The sequence below is a fragment of the Carcharodon carcharias genome, chromosome 10 (genome assembly GCF_017639515.1).
Source record: "Carcharodon carcharias isolate sCarCar2 chromosome 10, sCarCar2.pri, whole genome shotgun sequence".
NCBI lineage: Eukaryota > Metazoa > Chordata > Chondrichthyes > Lamniformes > Lamnidae > Carcharodon > Carcharodon carcharias.
Genome location: NC_054476.1, coordinates 168,487,122 through 168,503,758, shown reverse-complemented (window position 1 = coordinate 168,503,758; position 16,637 = coordinate 168,487,122). Strand labels below are relative to the sequence as shown.

The window sequence follows — 16,637 nt, the reverse complement described above, 5'->3', positions numbered from 1 at the left end:
GCCAGGCCTGCTGATTTTTTCCAGCATTTTCTGTTTTTACTCCCTGGAATCATGTTATCACTTTTCAAAACCTTTTAACTGAGTTCTTTGGTTATTTTATGTAATTGTCTGACTTTGTGCTTAAGGTGAGTAGGAATTGGCTCTTGTTGTGTCTATTTTCCAGGTGGAAAATGAAGGGAAAAAAGTACTAACTTCACGGGGCTATATCCTGCATCACAAGGATGTCTGAAACTTGTCTTGGATCAGACAATTTTTCAGGCCTTTCCGACTGCTGTCTAAATGTTCTTGCATATGTTAATGATGTAACTAATGCTTGTTCTATGACCATAAAAATGGTTAACATGAAAAGTGGCTTAATTCATACCGGAGCAGTAGATGTTCACATCTGGAGGTTAAAGCAAAGTTGAAATCTATTTGCATGCTAAAAGCTTGATTTAAGCCCAGTTTGAGCAGAGTGAAGTGAACTGTACTCTAACACATTCTACGCCTAACCATGGACGTTTTTGCTTCTGATAAACTATCTACATTAGAAAGAAATTCTATATTTCAGCATTAACTTCCCCTAACGAGATCAAAAAAACATAACTTTAAACAGCAAAAGCAAACAGCCATGCAGAAAATAGCACAAAAAGTAATTGGCCGGGATTTTCCTGTCATTGGGTGGGCTCAGTAAGCGGGTCCAATTGCTGCCCATGATTGGGCCCCGACTGTGATTTCACGCTGGCCGGCCAATTTACGGCCAGTTAACGGCCAGATAGCGTGAGACGTGCGCTACAGCGCTGAGCACTGCCGGGGTGGGGGGTGGGAGGAGCGCCAGCGGAAAAGTTCACGCATGCGCACAGGGGCGTGCAGTAAAAGCTGAAGATTTTTAAAATAAAAAATAAAGATATTAAAAGTAATGAAAACAAGCCCCCTCATGTGACTCCGTCACACGCCCCTCATGTGACTCCGTCACACGCCCCTCGTGACTCTGTCACACGCCCCTCGTGACTCTGTCACATGCCCCTCATTGACTCTGTCACACGTCCCCTCATGTGACTCCGTCACACGCCCCTCGTGACTCTGTCACACGCCCCTCATGTGACTCCGTCACACACCCCTCATTGACTCTGTCACACGTCCCCTCATGTGACTCTGTCACGACGTCCCCTCGTGACTCCGTCACATGAGCAGGGACATATTAAATATGAGTGTTAAAAGGTTTTTTTAAAATCACTGATCAAAACCTCATCCGGTCCGTGGATGTTGCACAGGCAGCTAAAAATTCTAGTTAGTGAATTGACTAAGGGCCTTAATAAGCTGCTTCATTGTCTGTGGGCGCGCTGCTGACTCCCGGGTGTGCCCGCCAACTAAAATATCGTGTGAGTGTGCGAGGGCACCAGGTCACTCGCCCAACATCACCGGGCATCGCTTTACGCTCGTTCGGGCCAGGGGTGCGCCATTAAGTAATGTTGTGAAGTTTGGAGGTTGCTAAATAGTTACAATGAAATGCCAAATTCGGCTGTCCTGAGGTGGGCGGGCGTGGTGTTGCGGGGGGTGGGGTGGGGGGGGTGGGGCCTGTTCTATTTAGTTTTTCTTTCAGTGGAGATGGCTAACAACAAACTGCAATCAAGAATATAAGTAAAGAAAAACCTGTACCTTGATGTGGAAAGAGGAGGAGCAGGAATGCTCCTGAGGGCCTCTGTAAACTGCAGCCCCACACTGTGCTATGGTCTACCAGGCTGATGGTTGCTGCTGCTGAACCAGTGGCCAAAATTGACTCCTTGGAAATGGAGACGATGCGACAGCACCCCCTGCAGAACTCATGGAAGGTCCAATTTAGGGTGAGCCTCAGGCCACTTGGTTTGTAGCCTGTTGGTTATGTGCATGAAAGTAGGCCAGAACCAATTTCGACTCCATGGAGTCCACCTCATCGCTATGATGTGCAAATCCGGTTGAACAGTGAATTAACTATCTTAGGGAAACTCCAATACACCTCCCACATCCATCGAAATGGGACCAGTTTCCTTTAAGAGGTCCTGGTTCTTCCTTCACAGGTCAGTGATTATGTGTAGCTGGGGAGTGTGGGTGGAAGCCTATTGCTATTTGGTGAAACGTTTACTTGCCTGAAATTCATGTGGAGCATTTGTAAGCCAAGAGTTGACCAAAACCTGAAGTCAGATTTATTTGCATGGTGTAAAATTTTATGCTTTCAAGAAGTTATTTAAATGAACACAAGAAAAGGCCCTGCATTTTGCCGATTTTGAGCAAACATCTGGACTGATGTGCACCATATCTAGTGAGACAGACAGAGAGCAGCTGTTTTAAAGCTCAGTTCATTTGTCAGAGTTACAGAGCTGAGCTCTTCCAGCAAATACTGCATCAGAGAGGAAAGCAGATTTGTGACTAGATCAAGTGAGTATTACAATACTCCTCGATGCAGCTGTGGCTACTGTTTATGCAATTTACTGTCTGTTTAAAAATAGAATATAAATCACAAAGTGAAATGGCTGCCTTTATCTCTGACCCTATATAGCCTGGCATGTTTAATAGGCTGTCTTCAGTTTACCCTTGGACTGCTTCGCACAGTAAATTACAGAACATTACAATCACCTCCCATGAATGTTCCTTACAATCGGAAAAAGGAATTGCTTACAGGTCAAGTGGAAATATAAGCGAATTGCTTAAGGGATCACTGCTTTTGACATTTGTCCAGTTTTGTGTCACATTACGTAGAATTCAAATGCTTGGTTTATTGAAGTTTTAATGACACATGGGTGTCCTTCCTGTGTCCATTAGAATTTCAATGGATTGGAGTGGCCTGCCCATGCATTTTACATTGATGGCCAATTTGTCACCCCATTGCCCCTGTCCTTCCAATGTGCCTGTGCCAAAATAATCATTCAGGAATGGAATTCTTCAAGTCAATCAACTCTTAAAGTGAGTTTACTAGAGGGCAGACTTCTTTCAGTTCAAAGCTGATAAAAATCAATAGAAAGGGGAATGTCAATGAAGTACCTGTGAAGATGTATCTGTGAATAGAAAAGTTAAGTTTTACCTATTCCATGTGTACTTCTGATTTTCTGTGTATTTAAAATGAGTGGATTGAAAATCACTGCCATTGGTGACAGATATTCCAAAAATTTCACCCCCTTTCTCACCCACCTCTCCAACCAAACCCTCCTGTCTGCTCTCCATAACTCTGAGTCTGCCCTGGTTAAGATCATCAGTGATATTCTGAGACTAAAGCATAATACCCCTCCTCATCCTCCTGGAATTCTCCGTGGATGTTGGCACAGCCAACTGTTCTATTTTTCTTCAAAGCCCCACCTCGAAAGCACAACTCCTTCCTGACTCCTACATGTCCGAACATGGTCAGCTTGCCTCCTTCAGTTGCCTCTTTTCTGTCATTTGTATGATCAGCTCCAACGTTCTTCAAGACTTTATTCTTGGTCCCAAGTTCTTCCACTTTGCAGCCGCTTGGGGCAATATTATCCACAGGGTGGAATTTTCCGAGCCGGCTGGCGGTGGGTGTGATAGGTGGTGTGCGCGGTAAATGCGGTGAGACCTGCTTCACAACGGCGTGAGGGCAGGTCATGATCTTTCACTCAGCGCGCTGATGGTGGGCCACGTTCCCTACCATAGGCGGGGAGCTATTTGTAACACATTAGCATATAATTAAAAGAGCATCCCGCCAGGATCTAGGAACCTGACTGTATCGTCCGTCCATGTCAGTGGGAAACATCGATGTGTTTCACAACAACACGCAGGTGACTTCCACTTGGTGGCCTTCACTATGGGGGAACTGAGGTGAGTGAGCAGCAGCGTTCTCCACAGCTCACCTGTTATTTACAAGCGCCAGGGGCACCAGGGGGTGGGGGGCAACTGATGCCTGGCCCCAGAGGCGATTGCTGAGTGGAGTGGGGTGTCTGGGGGCAAGTGCTGACCGGCCTCAGAAGTGACCATTGTCGTTCGGGGTGGGGTGGGGGGGGTGGTGGTCAAGTGCTGCCCTGGTACTGCATCCCACACACAGGCAATCGAAGTGGGGGACAGGGTGAGCGAGGGAAGTGGCCATGCATTAGGGACACCCTGTATAAACTGACCATTCCTCTGCAACTGAGACAGATCATGATATGATTGGGGTTGGGCTCCCAGCCTGCCCACGCGTGCAAGCAACACGGAGGCACCAAAGGACCTTAAAGGTGCTGAGAGCACACAGAGAGAATGAGAGAACTCTGTGACGCCTGCCCACTACATTCTGGCAGCAATGACCAGCACTGCCGAGGTGCAGGCATCAGTAATGTGTCCAGGGAGTGTGAGGCCGGACCATCACTGTGGTCTGAAGGCTGCACAGACACAGGGAAGAGGCCCTGGACTGAGACACCTGCCTTTATCTTGTGTGGAAAGGTTTCACATCTGAGTGACAAGAACACTGCTCATCAGAACAAGGAGCCACAGGCAGAGAGACATTCTTGGGAGTTTATTGACAATAGTGAACAGTATGTTCAACACCCAGGCTGCACAACTACTTTTACCTCACTTTCCTAACCCTGCCACTACGTCTTGGTGCTCCCTGGACATCCACAGTGGAGCTGGGGGCAGCCTGCTGACTGTGACGCTCTGTCTGTGATGACCTTGGCGGGCGTCCTCTGGAGGGCTGAGACCTGGAGGGCCCCGGCCTGCTTTCGGGGTCCTGCTGTGTGGCAGTGACACCCTCCTCGGCCTGTGGAGCTGGAGCTGCTGAGGGCCCAGGAAGAGGGGATTCGGATGGGCCGGACACTCCCTTAATTAACCGGGTGGATGGCCCTGGAGTGTGTACCTGCTGAACCTCCACCCTATGGGTGCCCGAGGGCCCCTGGCTGACTCCATGAGCAGAAAGGGTAGCTGGAGTGAGATCGAGCTGCCCTGCACCCCTCTCATGTACACACTGTTGGAGGCCAACTATGGCATCAGCGATGGAGTTAAGCCTGTGCAGCAGTGCAGGAGTGACATCCTGGACCAAGGCCTCCATTGCAGCCACTATCCTGCCAGCGTTGACCCCGGTGTGTTGCAATACTGGTGCTATCACCTCAGGCTGAATACGATGGATTCCTCCATCATGCCTTGCAATCTGAGGAGTGCAGCGGACATCCCTTCCTGATGTTCCTGAGCTTGCTTTGCAGCTCCAGCAACTGTGACATGACCGAGTCCAGAGGCTCATCATCTGACTCGGACTCAGCAACGTTCTGGCCTCCAGCAGTCCTCTGAGTGCCGGGGACCTGGGAAGTCCCTGCTGCCTCCTGCTATGGATCAGACAGTGTGATGTGCTCTCCAGATTGAGGTCCCAAGGCTACTCTAAAGCTAGGTCCCACTGAGGTGTGTGTCTCTGCACTGGTGGGGGGTGTGAGTGAGTGCTGGGATGGGACTTCAGGGAGGGTGCCTTCAGATTCCTCTCCAGAGGTTTCTTCAGAGCTTATTTGGAGGCTATTTCCCAGATGTGCCTGCAAAAGCAAGGGCAGATAATTAGTGCAGTGGCCTGTGAAAGAGGACACATCACTCACAGTATGGTTACCTGATGGATGTTGCACTGCTGGACCCTCACTTGGTAGAGCAGCGCTGACCTCACCGGCAGCACAGGACTGGTCCTGGTCATCGCCGGCCAGCTGGATGGGTCTGTTTTCAAAGTCTGTCAGAACTTTGAATTCCGGCCTCCCTTCACCTGTCTGTGACCTTTCCCTCCTGTTGCGTGTCAGTTTGTCCTGCACGGATAGAGATGGCAAGAGTGTAACAGGACTCCTGCTTAGCCAGATGATAAGTATACCTGGCCTGTGCGGGTGGTGAGTGGTCCCGTGGACGGGATGAGGACAATGACGGTGAGTGTGAGACACTGAATGGTGATGCCCCTTGTACTGGCAGTGAGAGAGGGCCCTGTGGGTATGTGATGGGTTTGAGAGTGTGTAAGTTGGGAGTGATGAAAAGAATGACTTACCCTGGCAGAACGGAGATCATCATTCATCCTCTTGTGGTGCTGGGTGGCTGTCCTCTTCTGAAGGGCGTTGGCACTGACCAGCACTGCCACCACCTCCCAAGCCGGGTTGGTGACATTTCTACCCACCCTGCGGCTGGAGCGGGGGTAGAGCACATCCTGGTGAGACTCCACGGCATCCAGCAGTCGCTTGAGGGACCCGTCATTGAAGCGGGAGGGGGCTGCAGTCTTTTTTCCTTTGCTGGCCATGTCTCCCGGGCAGCGATGGTGAGCTGGTGGTGATGAGCACTTTGCTGGTGGCTGCTTTTTAAAGATGGTGGCCGGTGTGATGCAACAGTGGGGCGATGGTGAGTGGGCGAATGAGAGCCCGCCCGACATGGAAACGGCGTGTTTCCTGGAAATGCATAAATAATGAGGCGGGCTCGGGGAGATACAGCGTGAATACCCACCATTTTCACCGGCGGATAGGAGTCCATTTTACCCGCCCGCTACCGCACTTAGTGCAATTCTGGGAAAATTCCACCCACAGATACGCGGGCAGATTTCACATGAGGGCTTCATAACCTCAACCATCCTTCTCTGCATCCACCGCTGACTCCAGTACTATTGCTGCGATGTCTGCCGGGCGTTTGGTCTGGATAAGAGCTCTTTGTGCTCTTCCCCCTGGGGCTCTACAAAAGCTGCAGTCAGGTCCCTCTCTGAGGCAAAATCCACTTTGTGCCTTAGTATTTTTGTGAATTGCAGAGATAAAAGTTAACTGCTGCAATAAATCTGCAGTGCTGTTCTCTTCCTAGTTAAACGAGATTCATAGATTATCTAAATCACCCATTTTAGGGCAATGATTTATTATTCTGCTCTCTGAAGAGCTAGAATATAAGAAGGCTTGTATCATTTCCATTGTGCACTTTTCAAGAACGCAGATTTTTAAACAGCATTACACATTCAGATAAATTTAGTATAAAGTCACATTAAGTTTAATGAGCAATGAAAAGTGATCTTGTGAGGAGCCCTGATCATTGAGTGTGAGAGTAACATATAATAAGAGTCTAAGGATCATAATATTCGAAGATCAAAGCCGCTGGGCAGAATCATCCCAGATTTGCAATAAGTGCGGTGGTGCGTGGGAAAAATGACATTTTACCCGCCGGCAGCAATGGCGGCTTCTCACATCGTATCGCCCCAATCCCACCGTGTTAGTTATTCATTCCCGGGAAACATGCCGTTCAGATGGTGGGCAGGCTCTGGTTTGCCTGCCGCACCATCACCTTGCTGTTTCTACATGCTGGGCGGCACATTTAAAGTGCAGCCACACACCCACACCTCTCAGCGCTTCCAGCCCAGGACTCTGTAAAGAAAACATGGCCCCGAAAGGCAAGAGGACTGCGGCTCCCCCGACATGTCCCTCGAGCGCCTTTTGGATGCCATGGAGGCTCACCGTGAGGTTCTCTATCTCCACTCTGGCCGCAGGGACAGCAATTCACCACTCCGGCTTGGGAGATGGTGGCAGTGGTGGTCAGTGCCAATGCTGCACAGAGAGGTTGGCCATCCAGTGCAGATAGAGGATGAATGATCTCATCTGTGCTGCCAGGGTATGGCAACCATCTCATCAGTCTAAACTCACTCACTCACAAGCCCATCACACATTCACTGGTATCTCACTCACTGGCAGCTCAAGGGACATCACCAATCACTCTCTCACACACACCCTCACATCTCCATCTGGCCTCATCTCCTCTGGAGATGCCTCCTCAGCCCTCACCATCTTGAGGCCACTTTCACAGATCAACTTGTGCCCCCCACATACACCCTGGGTACCCCCCTTCCCCAGTACAGCCCTCGTCCTGCAGTCGCTTCCCTTGTCTGAGGCCATTTCTTCCCCATCTCCAAGCAAGCCCCAGCCCTGCGGCAATTGAAAAGCCACTGCCGCCTTATGGCTGGTCTGGTAGGTAGAGACCTGCCCGTCAACCCTCTAAAAGTGACATGGCGCTGTCGGCGAAGCCTGTTGCTGATGACTGCAAGTGCTGCCCGAAGCGAGGTAGGCAAACAAACCTCCAAGTCCCAAGTGAAGCACAGCTCGCCAGGTGCATGTCACTTACGTAGTTGTGAAACACATCGGCATGGGATCATCCAGTGTGAGACAGTGATTCTGGTGGGCTGGCCTTATAATGATATGCAGATGACCCATCTTGGTCTTCTCCAGAGATGCCCAGCCTCACAGATGCCAGTCTTTAGCCAATTCGGTTCCCATTAATGCGATATCAAGAAACGGCAGAAGGCACTGGATACTGTAAAGACAATGGGTCCTGACAATATTCCAGCAATAGTACTGAAGCCTTGTGCTCCTGAACTTGCTGTGCCCCTAGCCAAGCCGTCCCAGCTACGACACTGGCATCCACCCGGCTATGTGGAAAATTGGCCAGGTGTGTCCTGTACATGAAAAGAAGGACAAATCCAACCCGGCCAATTACTGCCCCATCAGTCTACTCTTGATCATCAGTAAAGTGATGGAAGGGGTCGTCAACAGTGCTATCAAGCGGCACTTGCTTAACAATAACCTGCTTACAGATGCTCAGTTTAGGTTCTGCCAGGGTCATTCAGATTCTGACCTTATTACACCCTTGGTTCAAACATGGACAAAAGAGCTGAGCTCCCGAGGTGAGGTGAGAGTGGCTGCCCTTAACATCAGGGCAGCATTTGACTGAGTGTGGCATCAAGGAGCCCTAGCAACACTGGAGTCAATGGGAACCAGGGGGAAAACTCTCCACTAGTTGGAGTCATACCTAACACAAAGGAAGATAGTTGTGGTTGTTGGAGGTCAATCATCTCAGCTCCAGGACATCACCGCAGGAGTTCCTCAAGGTTCCAGATTCAACCATCTTCAGCTTTCATCAATGACCTTCCTTCTATCAGAAGTGGGGGATGTTCGCTGATGATCGCACAATGTTCAACACTATTCATGACTGCTTGGGTACTTTTTAAAAATTCGTTCGTGGAATCGGGGCTTTGCTGGCTAGGCCAATATTTATTGCCCATCCCCAATTGCCCCTGAGAACTGAATGGCTTGCTAGGCCATTTCAGAGGGCATTTAAGAGTCAACCACATTGCTGTAGGTCTGGAGTCACATGTAAGATAAGGACAGCAGATTTCCTTCCCTAAAGAATATTAGTGAATCAGATGAGTTTTTAAACAACAATCGACAATGGTTTCATGGTCATTAGATTTTTAATTTCAGATTTTTTTTATTGAATTCAGATTCCACCACATGCCATGGTGGGATTCAAACCTAGGTCCCCAGAGCATTACCCTGGGTCTCTGGATTACTAGTCCAGTGACAATACCACCATGCCACCACCTGCAGAAACTCACCAAGGCTCCTTACACAGTACCTTCCAAACCCGCGACCGCTACCATCTAGAAGGACAAGGGCAGTAGATACATGGGAACACCACCACCTGGAAGTTCCCCTCCAAGCCACTCACCATCCTACTTGGAAATATATCACCATTCCTTCACTGTCGCTGGGTCAAAATCCTGGAACTCCCTCCCTAACAGCACTGTGGGTGTACCTACACCACATGGACTGCAGCGGTTCAAGAAGGCAGCTCACCACCACCTTCTCAAGGGCAGTTAGGGATGGGCAATAAATACTGGCCCAGCCAGCAACACCCACACCCTGTAAATGAATTTTTTAAAAAAGATGTCTTACAATGAGGTTCCCGACTATGGGAAATGTGGCCTCAACGACATTGTGGAACCGATTTTTGGCCTTCAAGCCATGTTGTCTGCTCACACCGCTGAACACGTCCGATACCAGCAGGCATGGAAAATTCCGCCCACTATGTTTGACCCCTTGGAAAATTTTGCAAGTGATTTTAATTCTTGAGGGCAAGGATATCCCACCCAAACCGGTTAGGGTCCTTCCTAATATATGCATATCATCCTGATGTTGCCTTGGGGACCAGATACAATTGTGATTAGCCAGCCTGAACAGGAAGTGGAAATGAGTTCCCCCCAGACCAACCCAGCAGGGAAGCAAATGGGGAACATGGAAAAGTCACAAAAGGTCTTTTTTTCCCCTTTTCTTGTAAGATGAAGAGGAGGAAGAGTGCTCCTTCAGCTCTCACAAGGAAAGCTTGGACCTCCCCGCTCTTAGTCTTACCCTCCATCCTCCTAATTACAGGTTCACCACTGGGCACCCCACCAATTACCTGCTGCCGTGGCTGAATTCTGGGCTGCACAGTTTCTGCTGCTTCCCACTGATGGAAAGGAAGTTGGATGGTAGGATTTAAGTAAGGCCTGGTTGTTAAAACTGGCTGGATCTTAATCTGCCGCTGGCAGATGGGAAATAAACTCCCCAGTTTGCAAGTTAAAATCCAGACTTTCATGACTTGAGCCTCAATCCTGTCTTCCTCCCTGCTTGCTCACACGGACTCTATCTGTTAGTGCCAATCATCATATCTGTTCCATGAGATGGCCCGCTTACTCTCACTACTGAAACATTGCCCGCCCACATCCCGAATTTGCTCCCGTCACTGATGGACTCCTTACTTACACCCTGAGCATCTCAAGATTTCATCTTTTCCATGGCTTCCCTAACAACGTGCAGCAACACAGCCAATTGTCTATAGATGCCTCATTGAGGGAAAACATGCACTGAACAGTAATGGAAGAGTTTGGTGAAGAGTGAAAGCAGAGACTGGGGTTTGAGGAGTTTTTGAAAGTAAAGAGAAGGATAGCAAGACAGAGATTCAGGGAGGGAGTTCTAGATAGTAGGGTGAGACAACTGGAGTCTCTACCACCAACAATTGAGCAATGGGAAAGTGAGATCCATGGGAGCCGACAGACAGATGGTGTGTAGAATACAGTGCTGTTGGAAAGTAGAATTGAGGCATAGGGCTGGTGGATGTAGAATTAGAGATGGGTGAGACTATAGAGAGATTTGTAACTGAGGATGACAACTTTGAATTCATCATGGAATTTATTCCTCACCAGCCTGTCTAACTTCCTTCACACAAGTGCCAACCCATTCAGAATTCTGAGCTCTCTATCTTATCCCAGAAAAAATCCAATATGCGTACCACCACCCAATTGTTTTTACTGTCCATCAAATTCTTCAGTGCACAGCCTTCAAAAAAACTTAATCTTAGTTTTCAAATCCTTCCCTACCCTCAATTGGCCCTCTTTCAGTAGTTTCCTTCAGCTTCCCATCCCTGTTTATACCTTTCAGCCATGTGATTCTTTTACACTGTATTTCCTTCCCTTTCCTGTACCATTGTGTTATGGACTTGATTTTCCAGACAGGTTTCTCATGAGAAAGTAAACTTTACTTACAGGGCTTCAGCAGCAGTTACATGCTTCCATCAAGAACCACAACTAGATACAAACTCCACCCCTAAGGCTCCCCATGCTTCAGGCTGATTCGTTCACACTGTCATGTGATACTACACAGTACAATAAGTCTTAAAGCTACAGTCACTGCATTTCTTAAAGTTAGAGTTACTACATTCCTCCCCCTTTATTTTTTTACAATTTGTATTTACAAGAATAGCTACATTCAGGACATTACAAATATATACATGGGTTATGAAATTATATGTTCAGTCTCTCAGGTCGTTTCCTGATCTGGGTGAAATGTCACCGCTCTACGACTTTAGAATCTCTTATTGAATCTCCATTTTCTGGAACTGCAGCAACATCAGGTATCTCCTTAGGCCCAGGAAGTTCAATGTTATCCACTCCAACAGAAACATCTGGTATGTCTATCCTTGGTTGATCAATCACAACAGGGACTATAAGTTCTACAATGGTTACAGCTGGAACATCAGTTTGTTGGAGTTTCTCCCTTCTTCTCAAATGATCCATGTGTTTTTGGGTGACTCAGCCCTCCACTTCAACATGGTATGACAACGATCCAGTCACAGAAACTATTACACCAGGTAACCAACTCGATCCACCACCGAAGTTTCATACAATTACTGTGTGTACAGTAAACTCTCGCTCTCGACTATGCAAATCATGAGTCAATTTTTGATTCCCTTGACTGTTCTCTACCTTCTCCTCCAAATTGGGAAGTAACAGGCTTAATTTTGTACAAAGGCGGGGCTTCATAAATAATTCTGAAGTTGTAGAACCTGTAGTAGTGTTGGGGGGGGGTTGTCCATTGTCTTTTCTGACCCATCTTCCATATTGTCATCTTCTTTCTACCACAGAGTTTAGTCTCGTCCTTCATTTTGACTTCACAGTTGGCCAGAATTCTCTCGGGTGAAATCTCAACTTGGTTCAGCTCAGGGGTTGGGCTACCCACGGCTTCAACACCCACTTGCATTTTGGAAAGTTCCATGACTTTTCCTTCTAATTTCTCTTTTGTTTTATTCAGCTGATTCTTCAGCTCTCCTGTCTCCTTCTTGTATCTTTTGCCTTCCCCCTGGAACCTTGAACATCGCTGCGTCTTCTCTGCCAACTGGTTCTTCCGTTGTTCAGAGTGACGTCAAGTTCATTCTACTTCTCTTTGTAGTTTTCCAGAGGTACGATTGTTGGCCTGAGGGATCCTTGTTGTGTGTGAAGGTCTTTCAACAGGTTTTCCTTTTCTTTGTGAATGTCACTCGCTTCACCTCAAATTCTGTCATTCAGCAGGGTCTCCTTGACTTTCTTCTGCTGTTCTTCCATGCTGCTGTTTCAGACAGTCTTCATTTCTTCAGGCCGCTGAATGGTTACACATTCCTTTCACATCCTGTTAAGATCCTTTGACTCTCCAGGCTCATTCTGAATACTTTGCCTTCTTCCTTTTCCAATTCAGGAACCCTTCCGGCTTCCTTTTGAAATCTCACTGGCCGATCAAGGTTATTTTCCCTCAACTAATTATGACCTTGAAAGCTTGGTCTTCACCTTCCACTACAATCACAGGGAGTTGTGCTGTATGGTGCTTGTAATACACAGGTAGGGAGGTAACACCTTTCACATGTGTGGCTTCACCAGTGTATGTTTTCAATTTGGCTGAAGTCTGCTCCATATTTAATTGTTGAGTCCCCTTGTTTAAATATTTAAATGTGTCCTCCCCCACTACAGTGGTTGATGCACCGGTGTCCACTTCCATAATCAAAGGTTTTCCATTGACCTGCAGAGTAACAGTGATTGGCTCTGTTTTCCCTACTTTCACATTAAATAAACATCAGAATTAGTGTTTCCTGGTTCTTCATGTTATGTTTGCTACCAGGGAGTCTTATGACTCAATCTTACTTCACATTGCTTCAGTATGTGCCCTCCTTTATTACAATAATGGCACTCCACCTCTTTAAAACAGCAAGTTTCAGGGATATGGTTACTTCTACATTGGTAACCTGCTGAGCTGTCTCCTGCATATTTGTAAAATTTTCGGGTAGGAGGGAACTGTCTCCTGCTTTGCGGCTGACTCTCTGGTTTTCGCACCACGCCTGGTGGTCAGTTCCCACCCCAACTGGAAAACGACGCCATTTTGTACACCCTGTAAGGCCTGTGGATCCCACTCAGCTCTTTGCACCACAAGCACTATTTCTGCTGCTCTTTTAAAATCAATATTTACTTCAGCTAATTAGCGTCGTTGAAGGACATCATCATCCACAGCTCAGACCAAACGATCCCCTTAACATATTGTTTAGGGTCTCCCTGAAGTCACAATGTTCAGTTAGCTGTTTCAACTTTGCTATGTATGTTGCTATGGTCACCCCTGGGGCTCTTACTCTTGAATTAATTTTGAACCCCTGCATGATTACGGAGGATTTGAGTTGAAAAATGACCCTTTACAAGGTCTATCCATTCACTGAAGATCTTCAAATTGGGAACTTTCAGGGCCATCAAACTATAGATTAAATTATAAATTTTACTCCCACAGATACTTAGAATTGTTTGTCTTTTTTTCCTCCACCGTTATTTTGTTTGCTTGGATAAAGAAACTGAGGTGTTCTATATATTGACTCCAATCCTCTGTGGATGAGTCGAAGGGGTTAATCCTGCCAAAAAGTGGCATTCCTGGTGAGTATGTTTTCCCTTTCTTCTGTTTAAAAGAAGATGCTCACATTCACTGGGAGAGGGACAGTGCAGGAACCAATTTATCCTCATTGCCAGTTGTTATAGACTTGATTTTCCAGACAGGTTTCTCATAAGAAACAGTGAACTTTATTTACAGGGCTTCAGCAGCTGTTATATGCTTCCATCAAGATCCACAACTAAACAAAAACTTCACCCCTAAGGTTTCCTTTGCTTTGGGCTGATTCGTTCACACTGTCATGTGATACTACACAGTACAAGTCTTAAAGCTACAGTTACTACACATTACCAATGCAGGCTCTTCAGCAGAACTATGCTGTTGCATTCTGGAATTTTCTTCTTGAGACTCTTGGCCTTTCTACATCTCTCCCCATCTTCAAAAGCCTCCTCATAATGTACCTCTTTGTCAGTATTGAGCAATTTCACAATGAGGCCTGAAATAGGCATCAAGATCTCAATTTGCATTGGCACTAGACCTGATGCCAGCTTTAGGTGTGCACTCTGGTTGCCTGTGTAGCAACCCAACTCAATACGTTAGACAACATGGCCCATATTTTGTTCCCACAAAATGGGTGCAGTAGAATTCAATACCATCTATTGTCTTCCAGTTAAATCTTTTCAAATTATTGAAAGACATTTTCCTTAGCTTATTTCTATCTGAATAGAATAGTGTAAAATTGTAACAGCCACTCCCAGCACTGGACCATCCCCTTTTATTTAACTCAGGTAATATGCTATCTGTTAAGTGTGTAACTGTAGTCACTATAGATACCCACATGGGGGAGGAGGGAATGAGAGGATTTGCTGATAGTTTTAGATGAAATAGGGGGAGGAGACTCTTGTGGGGCATAATTATTGGCATAGACCAGGCCAGGAACCTGTTTCAGTGCCTAACACTCGGGGCAGGTTTTTCTGGTCAGTGGGTGGGGGCAGGACCCCACTCGTGTAAAATGACATGGGGATGAGTTGGGCATGTGTCCCAATGTCACCCTGCGTCATTTAGATTTTCAGCCCGGCCCAGATTGGCTGTGCACCCGCTGAACTGTCAACAGCCTGTTAAGGCCATTAAAAAAACTCAATAACATGAATGATGGACCTGCCCGTCCAACGTTAGGGTTGGTGAGTAGGCCAGGAGCCCAGGTGGGCTTCGGAAAAACCATGAAACCTCATCCACGGGCGCGATGACGTTTCATGAGGGTATTTAAATTTTTATTAAATGTTTAAATAGAATTTAAGGACATGTCCCAAGGGGACATGGCAGGGAACTTTTTAAATCACCTTTATTGAAAGTTTTAAATCGGCAGTACTTTTCCTCAGGGAGATCTGTGCGCCCTCTCGTACACCATGTGTGAAAGAGCTCAGTCCTGGCTGAGGGGATTCCAACCCCCCGCCTGCACAGGGAGCGCATAGTGCTTCCTGGTGGACGTCACGCTGGGCGGGCCTTAATTGGCCCGCCTAAATAAAATGGCGGCACGCCCCCGAGTGGGGGCACCGATCGGGAGGCCGCCAACACCCGCTCCCACACATCCACCACCCCCTACCCCACCCCCAACAGGGGGAAAATGTTGCCCTCGATGTATGAAAATCCTGTTATAAATCATACAATGATACAGCACAGAAGGAGGCCATTTGGGCTATCTTGCCTGTTCCCACACCCCTGCAAATTTTTGCCCTTCATGTATTTATCCATTTTCATTTAATGAAACGATAAACATGAGATTCAGGACCTGTCACAGAGTGAAGAGAAACATAGATGGTGCTTGTCAGGGGAAGGAATGATGCGATATAATGTGAGTGAATTAAGATCAGAATAAGATCCTCAACTTTACCAGGTTCAACACTCTCTGTTCAGCAACATAACAAACACGATAAATATGAAAATTTGAATAACTTTCGAGATGCCCTTTCACTAGGAAGTTGCAATTCATCTATCACATTATTGCCAAATTGTTTCTTTCATGCTGAAAAATTGAAGTGATTTCAAAAGCCTAGCAACATTCAACATCATACAATATAGCTTCAAAAATGAGCCTTGGGGAACCATACTGACAGAGCAGGAAAAATAATTGTCTTTAAAATGGCAATTTATTGCCCGGACCTGTGAAGAACATGGTATTGCTTCCAAAAAGTGATCTGTGTAAATCAGGCCTAATTTCAACTGAAACAGAATTTAAAAAAAACATAATATCAATTCCTTCAGTGGCCAATTTATCATATTCCCACCAAGTTTATATATTCAACATCAAAACGCTGCTGGTATGTCTGCGCTCAGGTGAGTGATGCGACAGCAAGATGTTCTAAAAATAGACCTGTTACAAAACTGATCAACATTGACAGTAACAGATTGTTTTTATAACAATGTGAAGTTTCTCCTCACATTTGTAATATTTCTTCACAGATAGGTAACAAAGAATGAACAGTATTTAAAAATTTCCCAAAATGTTTAGTCCAATTATATTGAGCCAGCAGCACAGAGAAATAGGTTTGCTTTCATTACTAGGTGTGTATCAGCACTAAAGTAATTGTAGAATGGTACTGGTTAATGGGTATTGATCCCAAACTGCGCAGAGGATATGTTCTGGGTCATTTATGTTTTTATTATGTGTGCCCCAAGAGCTGGGAGTCATTTCTTAATGAGTAAAAGAAAAAGAACGCTTTAACTCACAGTAAT

At 46.7% G+C, this 16,637-nt stretch overlaps 1 protein-coding gene across 1 annotated transcript in view; it reads left to right on the top strand.

The window, feature by feature from the left end:
* Positions 1–9,641: 9,641 nt before the first annotated feature.
* The window catches only part of LOC121282918 (membrane-associated phosphatidylinositol transfer protein 3-like), a 189,085-nt gene continuing 182,089 nt past the window's right edge, over positions 9,642–16,637 (top strand). Inside the window, exons 1-2 of the mRNA XM_041196730.1 lie at positions 9,642–9,810; positions 10,034–10,222. Coding sequence (XP_041052664.1) covers positions 9,642–9,810; positions 10,034–10,222 — 358 coding nt within the window. The remainder of the gene's footprint in view (positions 9,811–10,033; positions 10,223–16,637) is intronic.